Genomic DNA, 16,679 nt, shown 5'->3' on the forward strand with positions numbered 1-16,679 from the left:
ATAATCAAAGATCAAGGACTTAACCACAAGACAACTGTGATGCCTCAGGTCAAAGGACTACTTTGCATTATCCCAACCATGAGTTCTCATGTGACATGGAATATAAGAACTCTTCGTTGATCACGTTCAGTGAACTCATTCTCTATTGAGCACCTACGTACTTGTCTTGATGTCACACACACCAATGACTCGAGACTAGTCACTCTCCCTGAGAGAAGACATAGTACGTACTGATCTTAACGGACTGTCAACGCCCAATTGGCAATCCTATGATCAGGAACATTTAGGATGTGTCTACGAAAGAATGGTCTCATGAATCTAACTTCATTAGATTACATTCTCCCAATCACATATTTCTTGGACTTTATCGTTTAAGCATATAACATTTATATGAGACGGCTCAAACAATAATTTATGCCCTTTATATGTAAAACTAGATTAGTTTAACATGTGAAATGTCCGTAAAGTATCATCACATGATTGGCTTTAGGGCACATTTCCAACAGAGGGATGGTTACAATGCTTTTTGCAGGGCATCTTGCATACACTGGAATGCACGTTGTCGATTTGTTCTACAGAGCTGTAACAGGTCTTCAGTGTCAACCGACTAATTTGATGAAAGCCTTACATACATCCATGCATAAAAAGAGTATTCTTGACGAGCTAAGAATTATAATTGAATCATATATAGGGTCGGAGGAAGAAGACAAAAAGAGACGGACGTTCCAGTTTGCAAGACTGTTTGACAGTCAAATGTTCGGTAATCTACAAACGAAGAATTGTGCCCATCTAGTCTGTATCTTAGCATACCTTTGTCAACAATGTGGAAGTGCAGGAACCGGAGACGCAACTCAAATTGCAGTGATAGCAAACATGGGGCAAGGGGCCAAGGACAGGTGCAAGGCCGAAGCAATCAACATCTACAATTATATTGTTACCAAGAATGACTTTGGTTTTGTTCCGGCGTTGTAGGTTTGGCTGAGTCAAATGGTTATATATACATTGAGGCAAATGGTGGTCTAAATTAGCAGAGGACTTCAGTAAGTTTCCTTTCAGCACCCAATAAAAATTTATTTTGGTATGCCCATCCCATGTTTTTAGTTTTATCATTTACTTTATGAATCTCTCATGTGGACCTACATGCTTTGTTGGTTGGTTCTATTATATGTTTCAGTCTGTTTGAACACTGGAAATAATGTTTTTATTGTCATAAAGGTGCAAAATTTGTGATTGTTAATTCATAAGCTGAAGGAAAATTATGTTTGTTTGTGCTCAGGGGTCGTCAAAGGCAGGAAATCGTGATTCGAAGGCAGCAAGGGAACTAAGCAGCTAGGCAGCTAGGCTTTCAGTTTTTTTCTTTCTTTTTCGGGCTCAACCCTTGGGTTGGGTTGTTGTGCTGGCCCATTTTTTTGTTTGTGTTTAGTTGTGGGCTTTTGATATGTATGTAAGTTTAATGAAAGTTTACATTTTATAAAAGAAATAAAAAATAAAAAATAACCGAACCGGACCGAAACCGAACCGAAAAAAACCGAACCGAAAAAAAACCGAACCGAAAAAAACCGAAAAAAAATTGAACCGAACCGAACCGAACCGAAATTTCGGTTCGGTTTCGGTTTTAGCAAAAAACCGAACCGTTTCAAACCGAACCCAGCCCTAGGTGCACCCCTAGGAATTATTTTTTTGTTTTTTTATTCTTAATTTTTTAATATTTAATTATTTTTTAATCCAACTGGATTAATGCGCGGGACACGTGTCGGGCCACGTTAGTATTGAACAGAGAAATTAACAGAAAAACTGACGGAGGTATGACATTGTCACAAATTCGTAAGATGTGGTATGACATAATCAATTTTAAAAGATGAGGTATGAAAGTGTCGGGACACCAATAGTTGAGATAATTTTTTATACTTTACCCAATAAAATTTGAGAGCTTCTTCATCTTTGCTATTATAAATAAAATTTTCTGGATCCAATTATTCAAAGTAATCATTTAATGAAACCTAAAAACTGGCTCTTTGTTTTTTAATTGGCGCTTCCGACATCCCCTAAGAATATAAGGTAGCGATGTTTCGGGGGCAATAATACAGCACAAAAAAACAGATACTTTTCTACATTTAAAACCAAATATTCTGACGTAAGTATACATACTAATCTTTGACCAAAACAAAGAAAAGTATATATACTGTACATACTAATTTTTTTTTTCTGTTACATGTAAAATTTGAACTAATTTATAAATTTGTTCATTATCAATTATTTAAGTTATTTAGAAAAAAATCTTCATTAAATAAAGTAAAATGACAAAAATATTATTAATTTTTGTCAAATTATTTTGACTCATTATTTATTAAATTAAGGATATTTTTGTCATTTTAATCATTATTTAATAGAGATTTCTCATAGAATGACCAAAATGATTGACGGTGAATAAACTCAGGGACCCTTATATTGATTTCAAATTTCAATGACCACTATTGATTTCAAATCTTAGACACAAAATAAGGATTTATGCTACTTTCAATAATCATTTTGACTAAATACCTAAAATATATAATAACAATTATACCATACAGTATACACTATACTGTATACACAACACACAGAATATGCTTTTACATGCCAGCTTGTCTTGGACTGGACTGTCTCTCTCTCACAGGCCAGCAGCCAGCGTGTCTTGGACTGTATATCTCTCTCTCTCTCTCTCTCAGTCACGGACACTCAGGAATTCACACTTGAAAATCAGCTTCCTTTTTTTGGGTTGAAAAAACCAGCTTCCTTTTTTTGGGTCGAAAAAACCAGCTTCCTTTAAAAGCGAGAAAAATCAAAGCAGCTACCTTTTCTCTCTTTTCTCATCACCAGCACTTATTGTGTCTGACTGGAGTAAGTATTTCATGCTGCATCTACTTTGAATCTTCGTTCTTCATTTTTTCTACGTATTTATTTGCATTCTCAGCTTTTACACTGCAAGCATTAGATTTGTTGTTTCTTTTTTTTTTTTTTTTTTGGGGGTTTGTGGGGAGATTTCTTTGCAGTTCGGCTGTGATAGTGATGTTTTCTTCCTTTGTTTTTGACCCACATTTACTATCAGCATCAAACCTACAATTTTGCCTTCTCAGAAATTTCCAAGCTTATATATTTGGAGCTTTGCTTTCAACCCTTTTGTGTGTGTTTCTTTGTTTGAAATGTAAAACAAACCAAAAGGGTTGTCTTTGATTGGATTTAATAGTCCAATGCCACTCTCTTTCTGAAAATTTCTCTGCATTTTTCATCTGGGTTTGAAGGTTAGCATGCTTATAACCTTTTGCCCAATCATTTTTAGACTAGATGGTGTAATGGGGTTGTGATTTTTGACTTCTGGGTTGTGCTTAAACAGCAAGAATCAAGATTTCCCAATTTCTGGGTCAGCTTGTATCTGTTGAGATTCGATTCGATTCGATTTAGTCCATTTACTGCTGTGCCACATTGATATCTTTGCTTGTTTAATGTAGATTTGGGTTGTCAGTTCTTCCAAGACCCACCTCACCTTGGTAATGGCCTGACTGTTGTAGGTCTTGGTTCCTTGACTACAACTTTGAGATTTAGCTATCATTGTTCAAGAAAGTGAGACCATGGAAGAGACATTTGTACCGTTTCGCGGAATTAAGAATGATCTTCGAGGGAGAATGATGTGTTACAAGCAAGATTGGACTGGTGGTTTCAAGGCAGGCTTCAGGTATATCCTTCTCTTGCTATCATAAACATGATTCCACATCGTATTTAACTGTAATTATTGCCAAAGTTTGATTGGAATGTTATTCTGGCTTGGTAACTTGGTAACTGTCTCAGGATTTTGGCGCCCACCACTTATATCTTTTTTGCATCCGCTATTCCGGTTATTTCATTTGGAGAACAATTGGAAAGAGACACAGGTAGTATTTTGTACTGGATACCTCCGTATTGTTTGTTGTTGATGCTTTCCATTAAGTGCCTTATGGTTTTCATTCTGAGTGGAAAATGGTCCTAATATCGACCGGTTGATAAGAAACATCTAATTTTTTTATCATTCTACGCATTATGCATTAGTGTTCGAAGTTTATGTTTTGACATCATTTCTGGTGTTCACAGCTGGGGTTCTCACAGCGGTTCAAACATTAGCATCTACGGCTTTGTGTGGAATTATACACTCGATTCTTGGAGGACAGCCTTTGCTGATTCTCGGAGTTGCAGAGCCAACTGTGATTATGTACACGTTTATGTTCAATTTTGCCAAAAATAGACCGGAGCTGGGATCAAAGCTCTTTTTAGCATGGAGTGGATGGTATCATATTTTCTTTGTGCTAACAAATGGATTGATATTGTGATTTGTACTGTTATCATTAATCTCTATCTTGCAATTATCCCTTTTGGGTTATTTTATTGTCCAACTCTTGTTTGACTCTGGATCCGCCTTTATGACCATTTATACCAATATGCAGGGTGTGCGTCTGGACTGCAGCATTGCTGTTTCTGCTGGCTATATTAGGGGCTTGCTCCATCATAAACAGATTCACTCGTCTTGCAGGAGAGTTATTTGGCCTTCTCATTGCAATGCTGTTCATGCAGGAAGCTATAAAAGTAGGAACATTCATCTCTTTCTATCCCTGCATTCTATTTGCCTATAGAAAAATTACTTCCTTATGTCACCTGGAGTACTTTCGGTAGTTTCTAAGGTTCGTAGATGGCACTGGTGGATTAATCCCAACTTTTTTCTAGCTAATAGCTATAGTTCTGAATTGTATTTACTAGGGACTTGTTCATGAGTTCCACATACCTGAAAGAGAAAACCCAAATTCAGTTCAATTTCAACCTTCATGGAGATTTGCAAATGGGATGTTTGCTTTGGTTCTATCATTTGGCCTTCTACTTACTTCATTAAGAAGCAGAAAAGCAAGGTCTTGGCGTTATGGATCTGGCAAGTGTTATTTTGTTTGGAGTTACATACAGACATGTGTAGTTTCCCATTTATTAGTTTGCTACAAGAGACTGATCCCATTAGCTGTTTCCCTCTCACAGGATGGCTGCGAGGTTTCATAGCAGATTATGGCGTGCCATTGATGGTATTGATCTGGTCTGCTGTTTCCTATATACCTGCTGGAAATGTCCCAAAAGGAATTCCAAGGCGCCTCTTCAGTCCAAATCCATGGTCACCTGGGGCATACGAAAATTGGACTGTCATCAAGGCACTGCCACATCCTAAATTTTATTTTCTGCCTTCTTTATGGGTTTCCGCTTGACACGTGAGGGTATTAATGGTTTTTTTTTTATAAAATTACAGGACATGCTAAATGTGCCAGTGCTTTATATAATTGGAGCTTTCATTCCAGCAACAATGATTGCAGTGTTGTACTATTTTGACCACAGTGTGGCTTCCCAACTTGCTCAGCAGAAAGAATTCAATTTGAGAAAACCACCTTCTTTCCATTACGATCTACTTCTCTTAGGGTTCATGGTATGCAAATCCCCCTCACAGTACCATTCACTTTTTCTGTAATCCCCCTTCTAGAAGTTTAGTGGTTGCAAAAGGAAAGAGTGCAACTGGCATTATTTTATTTTGAGATTGAGATGTCTATGCTACATGACAGGTCATAATATGTGGTCTCTTAGGCATTCCTCCATCCAATGGTGTCATACCACAATCTCCAATGCATACGAAAAGTTTGGCCACACTGAAGCACCAGGTAGGTATATGGTTTTACCATCAATGAAGCCTTCCACTGCTTTCAATTTCAAAGCTTTCCTAGAAGTTACGTTAATTGAGCGGTTCAACTTCACAGTTCTCTGTGCTGTAAAGAGGTTTTGAGTTTTATACCAACTCAGTGTCCCTTAAGAACCCAACGGGGCAGAGAAAACATTAGAATATGTTCGGAACATGGAGATGCACATATTGACACTCACCCACATGTGCACTCTTTTCATGTGGTTTACATGTTATCTTTACAACTAGATTGCTTCTCCTGCAGTTGCTTCGCAATCGACTTGTAGCGACAGCAAGGAGATGTATGAGAAACAATGCCAGCTTGGAACAAGTATATGGAAGCATGCAAGAATCGTATCAACAGATGCAAACCCCACTAGTATACCAGGAACCTTCAGCTCGGGTATGATGACTTGATATGCCGTTCCCCTTTTCCTTCTTTTGTTCACTCGTATGACATAGGCAATGCTAACCGTTGTTCAAAAACAAGGCAGGGATTAAATGACTTGAAAGATTCAACTGTTCAAATGGCTTCAAGCATGGGTCACATAGATGCCCCAGTTGATGAGACTGTGTTTGATGTTGAGAAGGAGATCGATGATTTATTGCCTGTTGAGGTGAAAGAGCAGCGGCTCAGCAACTTGCTTCAAGCTACATTTGTAGGAGGATGTGTTGCGGCCATGCCCTTTCTTAAAATGATCCCAACATCGGTACTCTGGGGTTATTTTGCCTTTATGGCTGTTGAGAACTTACCGGGTAACCAATGTTGGGAGAGGATTCTATTGCTCTTCACAGCCCCGACTAGAAGATACAAGTAATTCTCTTGATCCTTTTGTATTGTTGCACCTTCAATTTGTCTTATCTCGATTCCTCAAAAAATTTAATTGAACTACATTCATTTTTGTGTTCAGAGTACTAGAGGAATACCATGCCACTTTTGTCGAAACAGTACCATTCAAGACAATTGCAGCATTCACCATTTTCCAAACTGCTTACTTGCTTGTTTGCTTCGGAATTACATGGATTCCTATTGCTGGGGTTCTTTTCCCATTAATGATCATGCTTCTGGTTCCTGTTAGACAATACATTTTGCCCAAGTTCTTCAAAGGTGCACACCTTCAAGATTTAGATGCTGCAGAGTATGAAGAGGCACCTGCTTTACTATTCAACCACGCAACTGTAAGTTTCCAGTCGGATACTATTTTTGTTTCGTCTCACTGTTTCCTGATAAACATATCTGCAATCTGTTCAAGTGTTACCTCACCGGAAGTACATAAATGGATATTAAATAGAATTCTTTCGGCAATTTTTTAAAACAATTCCTAACCTGCTTGATCTGTATATAAATCTCAAAGCATCGTGCTCTCTTTTAGAAAAAGAAAAGAACCGTACTATAATTTTGTGCACAACTTTGATATACACACACATTAAAAGGTAACTTTGGCTGCTCAGTTAACTTATAAATCCTGTTTCATATCAGGAGAGGGAGATGAGTAGGACAGCTTCATTTCCAGATGATGGCGAGATTTTAGATGGGATGGTTACTAGAAGCCGGGGCGAGATCAGGCATGTGTGCAGTCCTAAAGTGACAAGCTCACCTACAACATCATCCAAGGAATTGAAAAGCACGCTGAGCTTCTCTGACAAGGTAATCAGTCCTCGTCTAAGCGAGCTGAGAGGCGACCAAAGTCCTCGGAGTGGCGGAAAAGGACCATTTAGTCCAAGGAGCGGAGAACCGAAATCATCTAACTTAGGGAAGAGTGGTTGAAGCTTAGAACTCAGATATAAATAGACAAGTATTTGCCTGCAAATTATAGTCAAATTACTAAAAGAAGAGTAAACCTGCATTTTCCCATGCTTTCTAATTGTGGGCTTATTGTTGTTGTAAAGTGTTCTGAGTATGATGGGAGAAGATCGTAAGTTGTAACAAACTACATTAATAACAGTATTAAATTAAATATGAAGAAATATTACACTTAAATCCTTTTTAAGCCAAATGAAGAAACTTTACGTGCATCGACTTCCATTTTTTCTTTCAAAATACAAACTATTTTGTTCGATAAGCTTTGTCAAGTGTCGACACAAGACAAAATGCGACATCTTCATCCTTCCATGGAAAATGATGACACCGGTGTCTGGAACCGATATTCGTGCTCTGTGCATACGGAGAGCGCGATTCACATTACCATTTAGGCATTTGGAGAGGCAAAGTAAGATGGATGTGCCCCTAGTCTTTAATTGCATGTAAGTTTCCCTCTGGATTGTACGCTCTGCAGGTTTAGCTGCTGGTTTTAATGAATTCCCTTTGGATTAGGTAGATGCAGAAGTTCCTATTCTATTAGCTTGTAGCAGAATAACAGCAGTGTAAATTTCTTTGTGAGAACCACAATGGTAAAAGCGAAAGTTCTACTACGGGATTTTTGACAGTTAGATCTTGGTCATTCGATCCTGCTAACGGCCAAACAGCCCAAGAGTTTAGGATATTCTGGAGAATACTAGAAGACGTGTTTCAGACTTTTCGTTACACCGTCTAGCGTTTACTGAGGAATGGAAACAAATAATGAAGAAAGAAAATCCACATCAAAAAATCCAAAGAAACGAAACATTCAGTATTCATAATTAGGCGATAAAGCATTAAAGCTTACAATGTTATCACTTATTTTACCGTGAAAACTTTATCCCACACAACAAACTGGAATCTCAGAAAGAAAATTTAAAACCTTGACATCAAAAGACCTAGCTCTTGCTGCTGAACTTACGACCGGACATCTTCTCAGACTCAAACAGTATATGGTTTATGAGTCCCCTCGCCGCGCTGGAAATAGAGGAAGACAAATCAGATTCCATCAACGAAGTTGAGTAAGAAATGCATGCATTTTGAGAACATATTTTGGAGAATAAAATGGAGAACTGATCATCTGATTTGGTTTCAAATTGGCCCGGACATATTAAGAAACCGATTTAAAGTATAAATGAACGTTGACAGTTCTATAATATAAAAAGGCAAACACAAATGCTAGATGCTTACTTATCCTTCAACGTTTGAATCTTTTCTGGGTCTGTCTCATGCTTATGCTTTTTGAATTCCCGCCGCACCATATCAACGACAAGTTCTGTATTGTGTTGCTGCATCATTAACGAAACAACATCCCAAAATGTGTTATTGTATTTTTCACGCACTAGAGACTTACTCCTTGCAAATTGTATGATCAAATTTGCTAAAATCAATCAAGATATACTTTCATACAAGTTTGAAGGATCTGCGAAATTGCTTCTTAAAGACTGGAGTTCATAAGTTCATATCGATATGATAATCACGATGTCATACAGTAATAGGAGAAAAATCTTAGCGTGATGGTGACACCGGTACATGTGAGTTGTTACTAATCCACAATGTTATAACATGGTTGACGGCATCGTTGATATTTCATGGACCTAAAGTATTATATTAATAAATAAATACACGGATTATAACATTAGTAGACTGATAATATCACCCAACAGTGTGACGGTCACAACAAATTGGCAAATATAAGTCGAATAGATATTCTTACTTAACTTACGTTCAATCTCATTGATAAATAACAACAAAAAACACAAATTTCATCAAGAAAAAGATGAATTTGCATACCCGATGACCAACATATTTAGCTCTCCGAAGACACTCGCGGTAAAGCTACAAAAACAACGGAAACAATCGTTTTGTCGAAAAAATGGTAAGAAAAAAAAATGATTAATTTTTGGATGCAAATAGTAAAGCAAGTGAAGACATTTCCGATACTAACTCTGATCACGTTGTTGGCAAGTTCAGGAGGCAATGCGGTTTGCAGGGACGGCATGTTCTCAAATTTCCTGTACCAAAATCCGAATCGCAATCAAATCTACACAGTCGAATACGAAAAGCATTAAGCAATTCGTCGAACACCTTGCGGGCAAGTTCCAAGCATGCCAGTATCAAAGGGAGAAGAAAAATTAGAGTCGGTGGGAGCGGAAGAGACGGAGTCGGAGGGGTTTTACCTGCGAGGCTGCGACTGTGTGAGGGAGTCGGCGATTCGGTACCTAACGGCAAAACTCGGTTCGACTGCGGAAATGTTTTGACTCGTTGCGTCGTCGACTCGTGCTAATACCCGTTACTCCAACACATACGGCATGTCGTATAGGCAGGCATTTTAAAACTTTTTTCCTTCTCCTCTTTTTTGTTTTTTTGTTTTTGAAAGCAACCTTCTCCTCTTTTTATTTGGAAAATTATGCACACATTTATCTCCTTCAACATATTTTTTATTTATTTATAATTTTGAAATAAAAAAAATTCATTCACTTTCACTTCCATCACTATATTGTCTTGGACCTCGTAGACATAAGAAATCAATCTTTATGGTTCAATATATTTTTCAATATGAAAGAATTCGTCACTTAATTAATCAAGAATATTCACATTTTCCATCGAAGTTCTTTGTATTTGTATATAAAAAAATTATATACCTTTATATGAGAGAGGAAAAATCCAAATGAGTTTGAATCAGTCTGTCCCCCACCCCCGGACTTAATCAAGGCTTTGTAATTTAACAATTTATTTCGAGAAGTTTTCTGAGAGTTGGGTAAGGTTACCGAATTAAGGTGTTAATCTAACAACATAAGTCTAATACGAGAATATTTTTTTTCAGTGCCTCACCTATCCATCTATGTGTCGTTGGAGCTAAACCTAAGGGTGAGTTAGAGAGAGTTTGATGCTTGTAGAACATGGTTTCATCGACAATGGGTTGATTAAACGTATACCCATACACATTACTCAAAAGAGAGAACATGGTCGTATAAACTTCAATATGTAACAAAAATACATTGTTAAGACAAAAGTACCACTATATGTAATGAAAGCACACAATCTCATTACTACATCGTAGGGCCAAAATACAAGACCCAATTGTAAATAAGTCATCATCACATCACACAATAAGGGGGAAAACCCCAAATAAGGATGGACCCATAAAAGCTCTTGGGCTCTATACAGTAGACGGTATCTCTATGTAAGTAAATCCTAAGTAGCCCAAACCCAAATTAAACTTTACCCTAGCAAATATGAGAAATTCTATTGAGAGGCTGATCACGTGACCATGCGACAACTCACATACAAATAAGTTATAACATCTTAAATATTTTTTTTTCTTTTGAAAAAGGGGGATAATTAGTGGCAAGCCACGGTTATTCACTCCTTTTGGGTTGGAGAGGCTATGGGAAATTCTCACCTGATTATCCCTGATATCCTGTATGCAAACAGTTGGACAGAAGACTCCCTCTAGCAAGTATACTTGGACACCTCGTCCAAAGCCTGAGGTTCCCCCTCTCGCAAGCAATCAATAGGGGGAATAGTTGCAGTCTCCTGTGTCCCATAAGCATTCCAACAAAAGGGATCATCCATGAGCTCTCCTTCGTATGGGTAAAGCTCAACTTCTGAGAGGATAATATTTCTGCATGCCACGGTGTCACTGCACGCAAAGTGAATGGGAGGCCTCCTCACATCGTACGTGCCCTTTATGTTTCTGTAGGTCAAGTCTGTGACTAGTACTGCTGAGGTTTCGTTTCGGCATGCTTGTGATAGGCAGTAGTACTGGTCTACTAGCAGGCAGTTGAGCACATTCTCCATCTGGATGTTCTCGAAGAGGATGCCAGAGACGCTGCCCGTCCCGCCTTGCCATGTCTTGATTCGGACACCGTTGTCGGATTCACGTATGACGGAGTTGCGGACTGTGATGTTGGAGACGCATGCCTGGGAGTTGTGCACGCCAAGGCTCCCAATGCTGAAGGAAATGTTAGAATATTTAATTAGGCGCGGTTGAATTTTTTCACTGTTATTATATATACAAGGTACAAGTAATGTTAGAATGATCACATAATGTGCTACAAATTTTAGACATGTCAATTGTCACATAATGTGATAAGATTACTATGGACATACATTGTAGTCAATTAACCCCAATATGATTGTATTTGAGATTCGTTAAAATAAGTGTTTGATGAAATGACTCATAAAGTTTTTCTTTGTACATATAATTTTTTGTTATTCCCTGTCCTGTTACGGCAAATTGAATTTGTCAGTAATACGGTCTCCCTAGCATTAATCAGTCAAACTATTGTTTTCTTGATTGGACTCAAACGGATGACAATTGGTAGGTAGCAGCCAAGTGGGAGAGATTTATTTGAGAGAGAATACTTGTGGACGTACCTAATCCCGTGACTTGGCCCACAAGTGACACCCATTATATCAACATTTGCACACCCAGTTCCTATCGAAATGCAGTCATCACCTGTTTAATCATGGTAAAAATTATTAACACATAATACAAGTCAATTAGTAATTTCAATACTCATTTTTTCATCTGCTGAACTACTTTTGCGAGTGCGGAAAAATTATAAAATGTTCAACACTGAATGCAAATGAATAAAATTGAAGTGTGAAAATTGCTACCCAAAATTATCAATTCACAGTTTCGTACCGTTGCTAATCACTGAGTTCTGTATGGCAACAGATTTTGTGTTCTCTATGTGGATCCCATCTGTGTTGGGGCTAAGCTTTGGTGAAGAAATGGATATTTTCTGAATCAGTACTCCTACACAGCCATCGAATTTCATGTGGAATTGGGGACTGTTCTGGATTCTTAAGCCTCTCACCACCAAATTAGAGCTCATGAAAAATCTGATCATCTGAAGAAGAAAGAAGAATGCAAGAAGATTAATAAAGTTACTGTGACAGAAGTTTTTACTGCAGTAAATTCTTAAGTATGGTTGTAGCCCTCCTGGGTTTTTTTACTTACAGCAGGGCTGTCACATGGTCCTCGCAGTGTTGATCCATTGGGACCCTGAGGGAGGTAATTAACATAACTGTTAAATATTGGAAATTTAATTTTTTTTTTCAAAAATAAAAAATAAACAAATAGGAGGAGATATGGAGATGAAAGCTAATTACCCTGTGAGGTTTGCAAGGAAGGGCCCACCACTTTTGGCCGTTACCTTCAATGGTTCCAGTACCAGTGAAAGTCATCCGGTTAAGTTTGTAAAACACAAGCCACTGTTTTTGGCTGTCTTTTTTAGGCCACGTCGCTGGCCCGTCCGGCGGCATCAAAACCCCATCTACCTGTTTCATATTTCAACCTTAATTACAAATTTTACAAATTTTACAAATTTAATGAACTATATTTCATTGCAACATATATTTTGTGTTAGTAATGTTTTTTTTATTTTTAAAATTCAATTGTCGATGAGAGAAACTTATTTACTAGGGATACACATTTTCTTTTATAAAAGCAATGTGGGAAGTGGACAATCAAACTCATGACCTTAGGTGTAGAAGAATAACTTACTAACACTTGGAACGTCACTATATATGATGATCCAAGTCAATAATGCATTATTATGTAAAGTTGATGGGTGATGTTATACACTCACATTTTTACCTCCCACACACTTCTGTCAATTTCCAACCGTCCGTATCAAATGAATTGAAGATGATCAAATGATAGGATTAACAGAGAGTGTGCAGAAGGTAAAAAAGGGTGCGCATATAGCACCACTCAAAATGGTTACATGATGTCATGGTGACATTCTAGATATCTAGATAAGTTTTTTCTCCATTTACAGAGTTACTAACCACCTATGGTACAAGCCGCAACTAGAGATAAACAATAGAACAAGGAATTTCTGAAAAATTAACATAAAAATTCTTACTTGGAATACTAGTCCTGGCTGACATGGACCTGAAAAAATTGTTGAGGTGATTTTGAAGCGGTAATCTGAAGGAGCGAAAACAACACCTGATTTAACAGCACAGGCTTCTTTCCAAGCCTGTCTAAATGCAGCAGTGTCATCAGCAGAGCCATCTCCAACTGCCCCATAGTCCATGACATTGAACACACAGTCTGAAGAATTACTAAAGTTGTTTCCGGGGTCAGTTGGGTAAGGGTCTGAGGGAACATCTCGAGGAGGGGTAGGAGGAGCAATGCTCGGAGTTGAAGGAGCAACTGGATCTTCTGCAGGGGTTGTAGGAGGGGATGAGTTTTTGTTCCTCTTTTGGTGATGATATCTTCCTTCCACATTGCTTGCACACCGGAAGGTCAATAGAGTCATAGTGATCCATAAGAGTCTAAACCAGTGAAAGAGCTCCATGTCTTCCTCTGAGAGAGAATTACCAAAATGCACTTAGAGAGAGAGGAGAGAGAGGAGAGAGAGGAGAGAGAGGGGCCTGAAGTTATAAAGTGGTCTGGCAAGAGGACCAGTAGAAACATAGGCTCTAATTTATACTCAAAGTTATGAGCTCAGAAATTTCCCACAACAGTGCTAAATTCATGCATATACGAAACCCTATACGTGTCAACTTCAGGTTGAATGAAAAAAATTATATAAAATGAAATAATAATAGATGTATGATTTGTCTCCGGGAAAATTGTTGGAAGCTTTATGTGGCTTTTGGAGCTTGGTCTTCTGTTGCAAATATTTCAATCTTGTGGACTGTTACTTCTTTTGTTCTGTTGTAGATTTCTTTCTGCAGGTGACCTCTTGCCTTTTTCTATGTGATACTACATATTTGGTATGTTTTGCTTCTTTGCCATGTGGTCCTGCTAGAATTCTAGTTCGTCCACCATTTTTAATTTTCTTGTACTTGATTGTTTTCGTAGACACATACATGCATGACACGTACTACTGCGTTAGCCATTTTAACGCTCGTCTTTTAGCCCCTTTATATATTTTGCCTGTAAATGTTGACGGAAGAAAAAGATGAGTGTCAAATTCGTTACCGACATGAAACCTTGGGATTGATTGAGAATTTAATTAGCAGTTATGAGCTTGTGAATTGCTCTGAGGCCCGAGTTTCCTAAAACAGTGTGCTGCGTGCATGCAGCAACCAGATGTGTTTTCTAAGATTTCTCTACAATTTAGCTCTCCTGCTTAAATATATTTTGTCCGTTAATTTTTTTTAATTTATTAATTTAATAGTAAAAATTAAATATAAGTATGAAAAAATGAGTGTGTGAAAATTATGTGTCTATGAGTTCGTTTGGAAGTACTTTTAAAATAGTTGAAAGCGCTCATTGTGAAAATGTTTTTCGAACCAATTCTTAGTAAAAATGCAGGTAGGTATGGAAAAAATACTTTAAGTGTTTTTAAAACACAAAAATATTTTTGCTAAAAGCAATTTCAGTCATTTTAAAATGGAGCAGGATGAATGTGGCTACATAGACCGATTAAAATATTCGTTTTGACAAAGCATATAATTCCAAGATTTATGTACGTGTGAATTGTCTTATCTCATGAAAGACATTAATGCTGTGCGAGTTGTGTTAAATGGAGAATGGGGCCTTACAAAACTTAATAAGCTTGGGTTTTAGACTCCAATAAGTTGAAACTGTGTTTGTTAGGGCCGAATACATTAATTACTCATATGATAAATATATACCTTAAGCAGATATTGACAGCTATAATCTTCTATGAATACACCATTTTTATCTTGGTTTTTTTTATATATAAACTACTTGTTTAAGGTGATTTTATTCCATCTGGAAATTCTATATATACTTATATAAATTAAAGACAACATATATGTTTGTGGGAATAATTTACTTACAACCTGTTGTACTCGAAACATGTTTTAATGTGTTCAGAATACAGGGTGGTACATAATATGTTATTATACAAGTGGAGGGAAGTTTTTTTTTTTTTGTTTGTTTGTTCAAGTGTCTCTCCACTTGTATAATGATGTGTGACATTTATGTTCATGTTCCGGGTACACTGAAATCTCTTGTTGTACTCATTGTCATCTCTATCTTTCTCTTAACATGACTAATTACATGAAGAAGATATACACATAATATAGTGTATACAAGAAGTTGCATGAGAGCCTCTCTACGTACGCATATATGTACGTATATAGCAGCACACCATCATAAATACATCATAGCTAGTATACGTTACATTATTCATGTGACACCAATGTATATTGCATGATAGCTAGAGAGATGAGAGAGAGTGGTTTCCGAGCTATGAGGTTGTGGAATGTAGGGACGATATGAAAGAATAAAATATATGCACATACAGCAGATGAGATGATTGGGATGTGGAATTTTGGTGTAAAAGCAACAACTCTCTCGTGACTCTTCATTGTTGTTTAGCTAGCTCTCTGTTTTGCTTGTGGCCATAGGATTATAGCTAGGAAGAAGCATATGGGTGGTCTGCGACAACAATGTTAATACCATTCACGGGTTGATTCAAATCCCTATCTACCCCTCTTTGGTCCATAGCTCGCAAATCCCATGTCCCTCATGATCACTTATGCATGCACAAACTTCATTAGCTAGCTAATAAGCATGCTTATCAATTATTGTTAATTAATGATGGGAATATAAATGATAGGAATTGTGGTAATGGGTAACATTCTTCTAGCAGATATAATTCAGCTAATCGATGATTTCGAGCAATAATATTGACTTAATATGTTCGAGCAAACAAACACTTTATTGTAAGACAAAGAACGATATTCACCTGGTCGCTCAGAAATGTTGAATGTTCGATGTAGCTGAGCTAGGTCCTCTACCACCAATGAGCTTATTTGTAACTTAACCTGGTGTTAATTAGGCTTGAAGTGCATGATACTTGCTATGCAAAATGCAAAGTGTGGAAGTTGCTTTTATAGAGTTAAGATATTGTGCTGGAGAAAAATGTGCAATGGTTACGTACGTGCACTACAAATGCAAGTGTTTGTCTTAGTCTTTCACGGGCGAGCTCAATAACCGAAATCCTAATCAAAAGCACGAGGCTTTGCATTGTGACAAAAGTAAGAGCCGCATTTTTTCAAAGTGTTTGATTGGGGATGATTTGTAGTTTCCAGCTACGACACGTAGGATTGGCCATCACGTGAGCACATGGAACATCCTACGTGTCGCCCTCTCCATGGTTAGAAGCTTGTGGAACACACACCAAA

At 37.5% G+C, this 16,679-nt stretch overlaps 3 protein-coding genes and 1 long non-coding RNA gene across 9 annotated transcripts; 2 read left to right on the forward strand and 2 right to left on the reverse strand.

Moving 5' to 3' along the window:
* The first annotated feature begins 736 nt into the window (after positions 1-736).
* Positions 737-1,454, forward strand: LOC126606544 (uncharacterized). Its single transcript, XR_007617240.1, has 3 exons — positions 737-896; positions 973-1,040; positions 1,277-1,454. It is a non-coding gene; the product is annotated as an uncharacterized LOC126606544 (long non-coding RNA).
* A 1,224-nt stretch (positions 1,455-2,678) lies between these two features.
* Positions 2,679-7,694, forward strand: LOC126607481 (probable boron transporter 2). 4 transcript variants are annotated; one of them, XM_050275078.1, is made up of 13 exons: positions 2,679-2,880; positions 3,489-3,712; positions 3,826-3,908; positions 4,105-4,297; positions 4,455-4,593; positions 4,765-4,930; positions 5,032-5,201; positions 5,297-5,467; positions 5,601-5,696; positions 5,979-6,116; positions 6,208-6,527; positions 6,625-6,892; positions 7,194-7,694. In XM_050275078.1, exons 2-13 carry the CDS (start codon positions 3,609-3,611, stop codon positions 7,479-7,481), a joined length of 2,136 nt encoding a protein of 711 aa, XP_050131035.1. In that variant the 5' UTR covers positions 2,679-2,880; positions 3,489-3,608; the 3' UTR covers positions 7,482-7,694. The 4 variants fall into 4 exon arrangements, with proteins under 4 accessions (XP_050131035.1, XP_050131036.1, XP_050131038.1 ...); XM_050275079.1 differs by having other exon boundaries at positions 3,549-3,712; XM_050275081.1 differs by lacking the exon at positions 2,679-2,880 and adding an exon at positions 3,046-3,281 and having other exon boundaries at positions 3,549-3,712.
* Positions 7,695-8,301: 607 nt separating this feature from the next.
* Positions 8,302-9,891, reverse strand: LOC126607483 (uncharacterized). 2 transcript variants are annotated; one of them, XM_050275085.1, is made up of 5 exons: positions 9,731-9,891; positions 9,499-9,565; positions 9,345-9,389; positions 8,742-8,839; positions 8,302-8,528 (listed from the first exon to the last, which is right to left on the reverse strand). In XM_050275085.1, the coding sequence occupies exons 2-5, from the start codon at positions 9,550-9,552 to the stop codon at positions 8,450-8,452; spliced, it is 276 nt and encodes a 91-aa protein (XP_050131042.1). In that variant the 5' UTR covers positions 9,553-9,565; positions 9,731-9,891; the 3' UTR covers positions 8,302-8,449. The 2 variants fall into 2 exon arrangements, with proteins under 2 accessions (XP_050131042.1, XP_050131043.1); XM_050275086.1 differs by having other exon boundaries at positions 9,499-9,594; positions 9,731-9,887.
* A 661-nt stretch (positions 9,892-10,552) lies between these two features.
* On the reverse strand, positions 10,553-16,369 carry LOC126607482 (polygalacturonase At1g48100-like). Of its 2 annotated transcripts, none has more exons than XM_050275084.1 (7): positions 16,241-16,369; positions 13,433-13,878; positions 12,675-12,842; positions 12,523-12,567; positions 12,205-12,412; positions 11,934-12,015; positions 10,553-11,508 (listed from the first exon to the last, which is right to left on the reverse strand). In XM_050275084.1, exons 2-7 carry the CDS (start codon positions 13,868-13,870, stop codon positions 11,007-11,009), a joined length of 1,443 nt encoding a protein of 480 aa, XP_050131041.1. In that variant the 5' UTR covers positions 13,871-13,878; positions 16,241-16,369; the 3' UTR covers positions 10,553-11,006. The 2 variants fall into 2 exon arrangements, with proteins under 2 accessions (XP_050131041.1, XP_050131040.1); XM_050275083.1 differs by having other exon boundaries at positions 13,433-14,454; positions 16,241-16,359.
* Between the last annotated feature and the right edge of the window lie 310 nt (positions 16,370-16,679).

Source organism: Malus sylvestris, chromosome 16 (genome assembly GCF_916048215.2).
Source record: "Malus sylvestris chromosome 16, drMalSylv7.2, whole genome shotgun sequence".
Taxonomy (NCBI): Eukaryota; Viridiplantae; Streptophyta; class Magnoliopsida; order Rosales; family Rosaceae; genus Malus; species Malus sylvestris.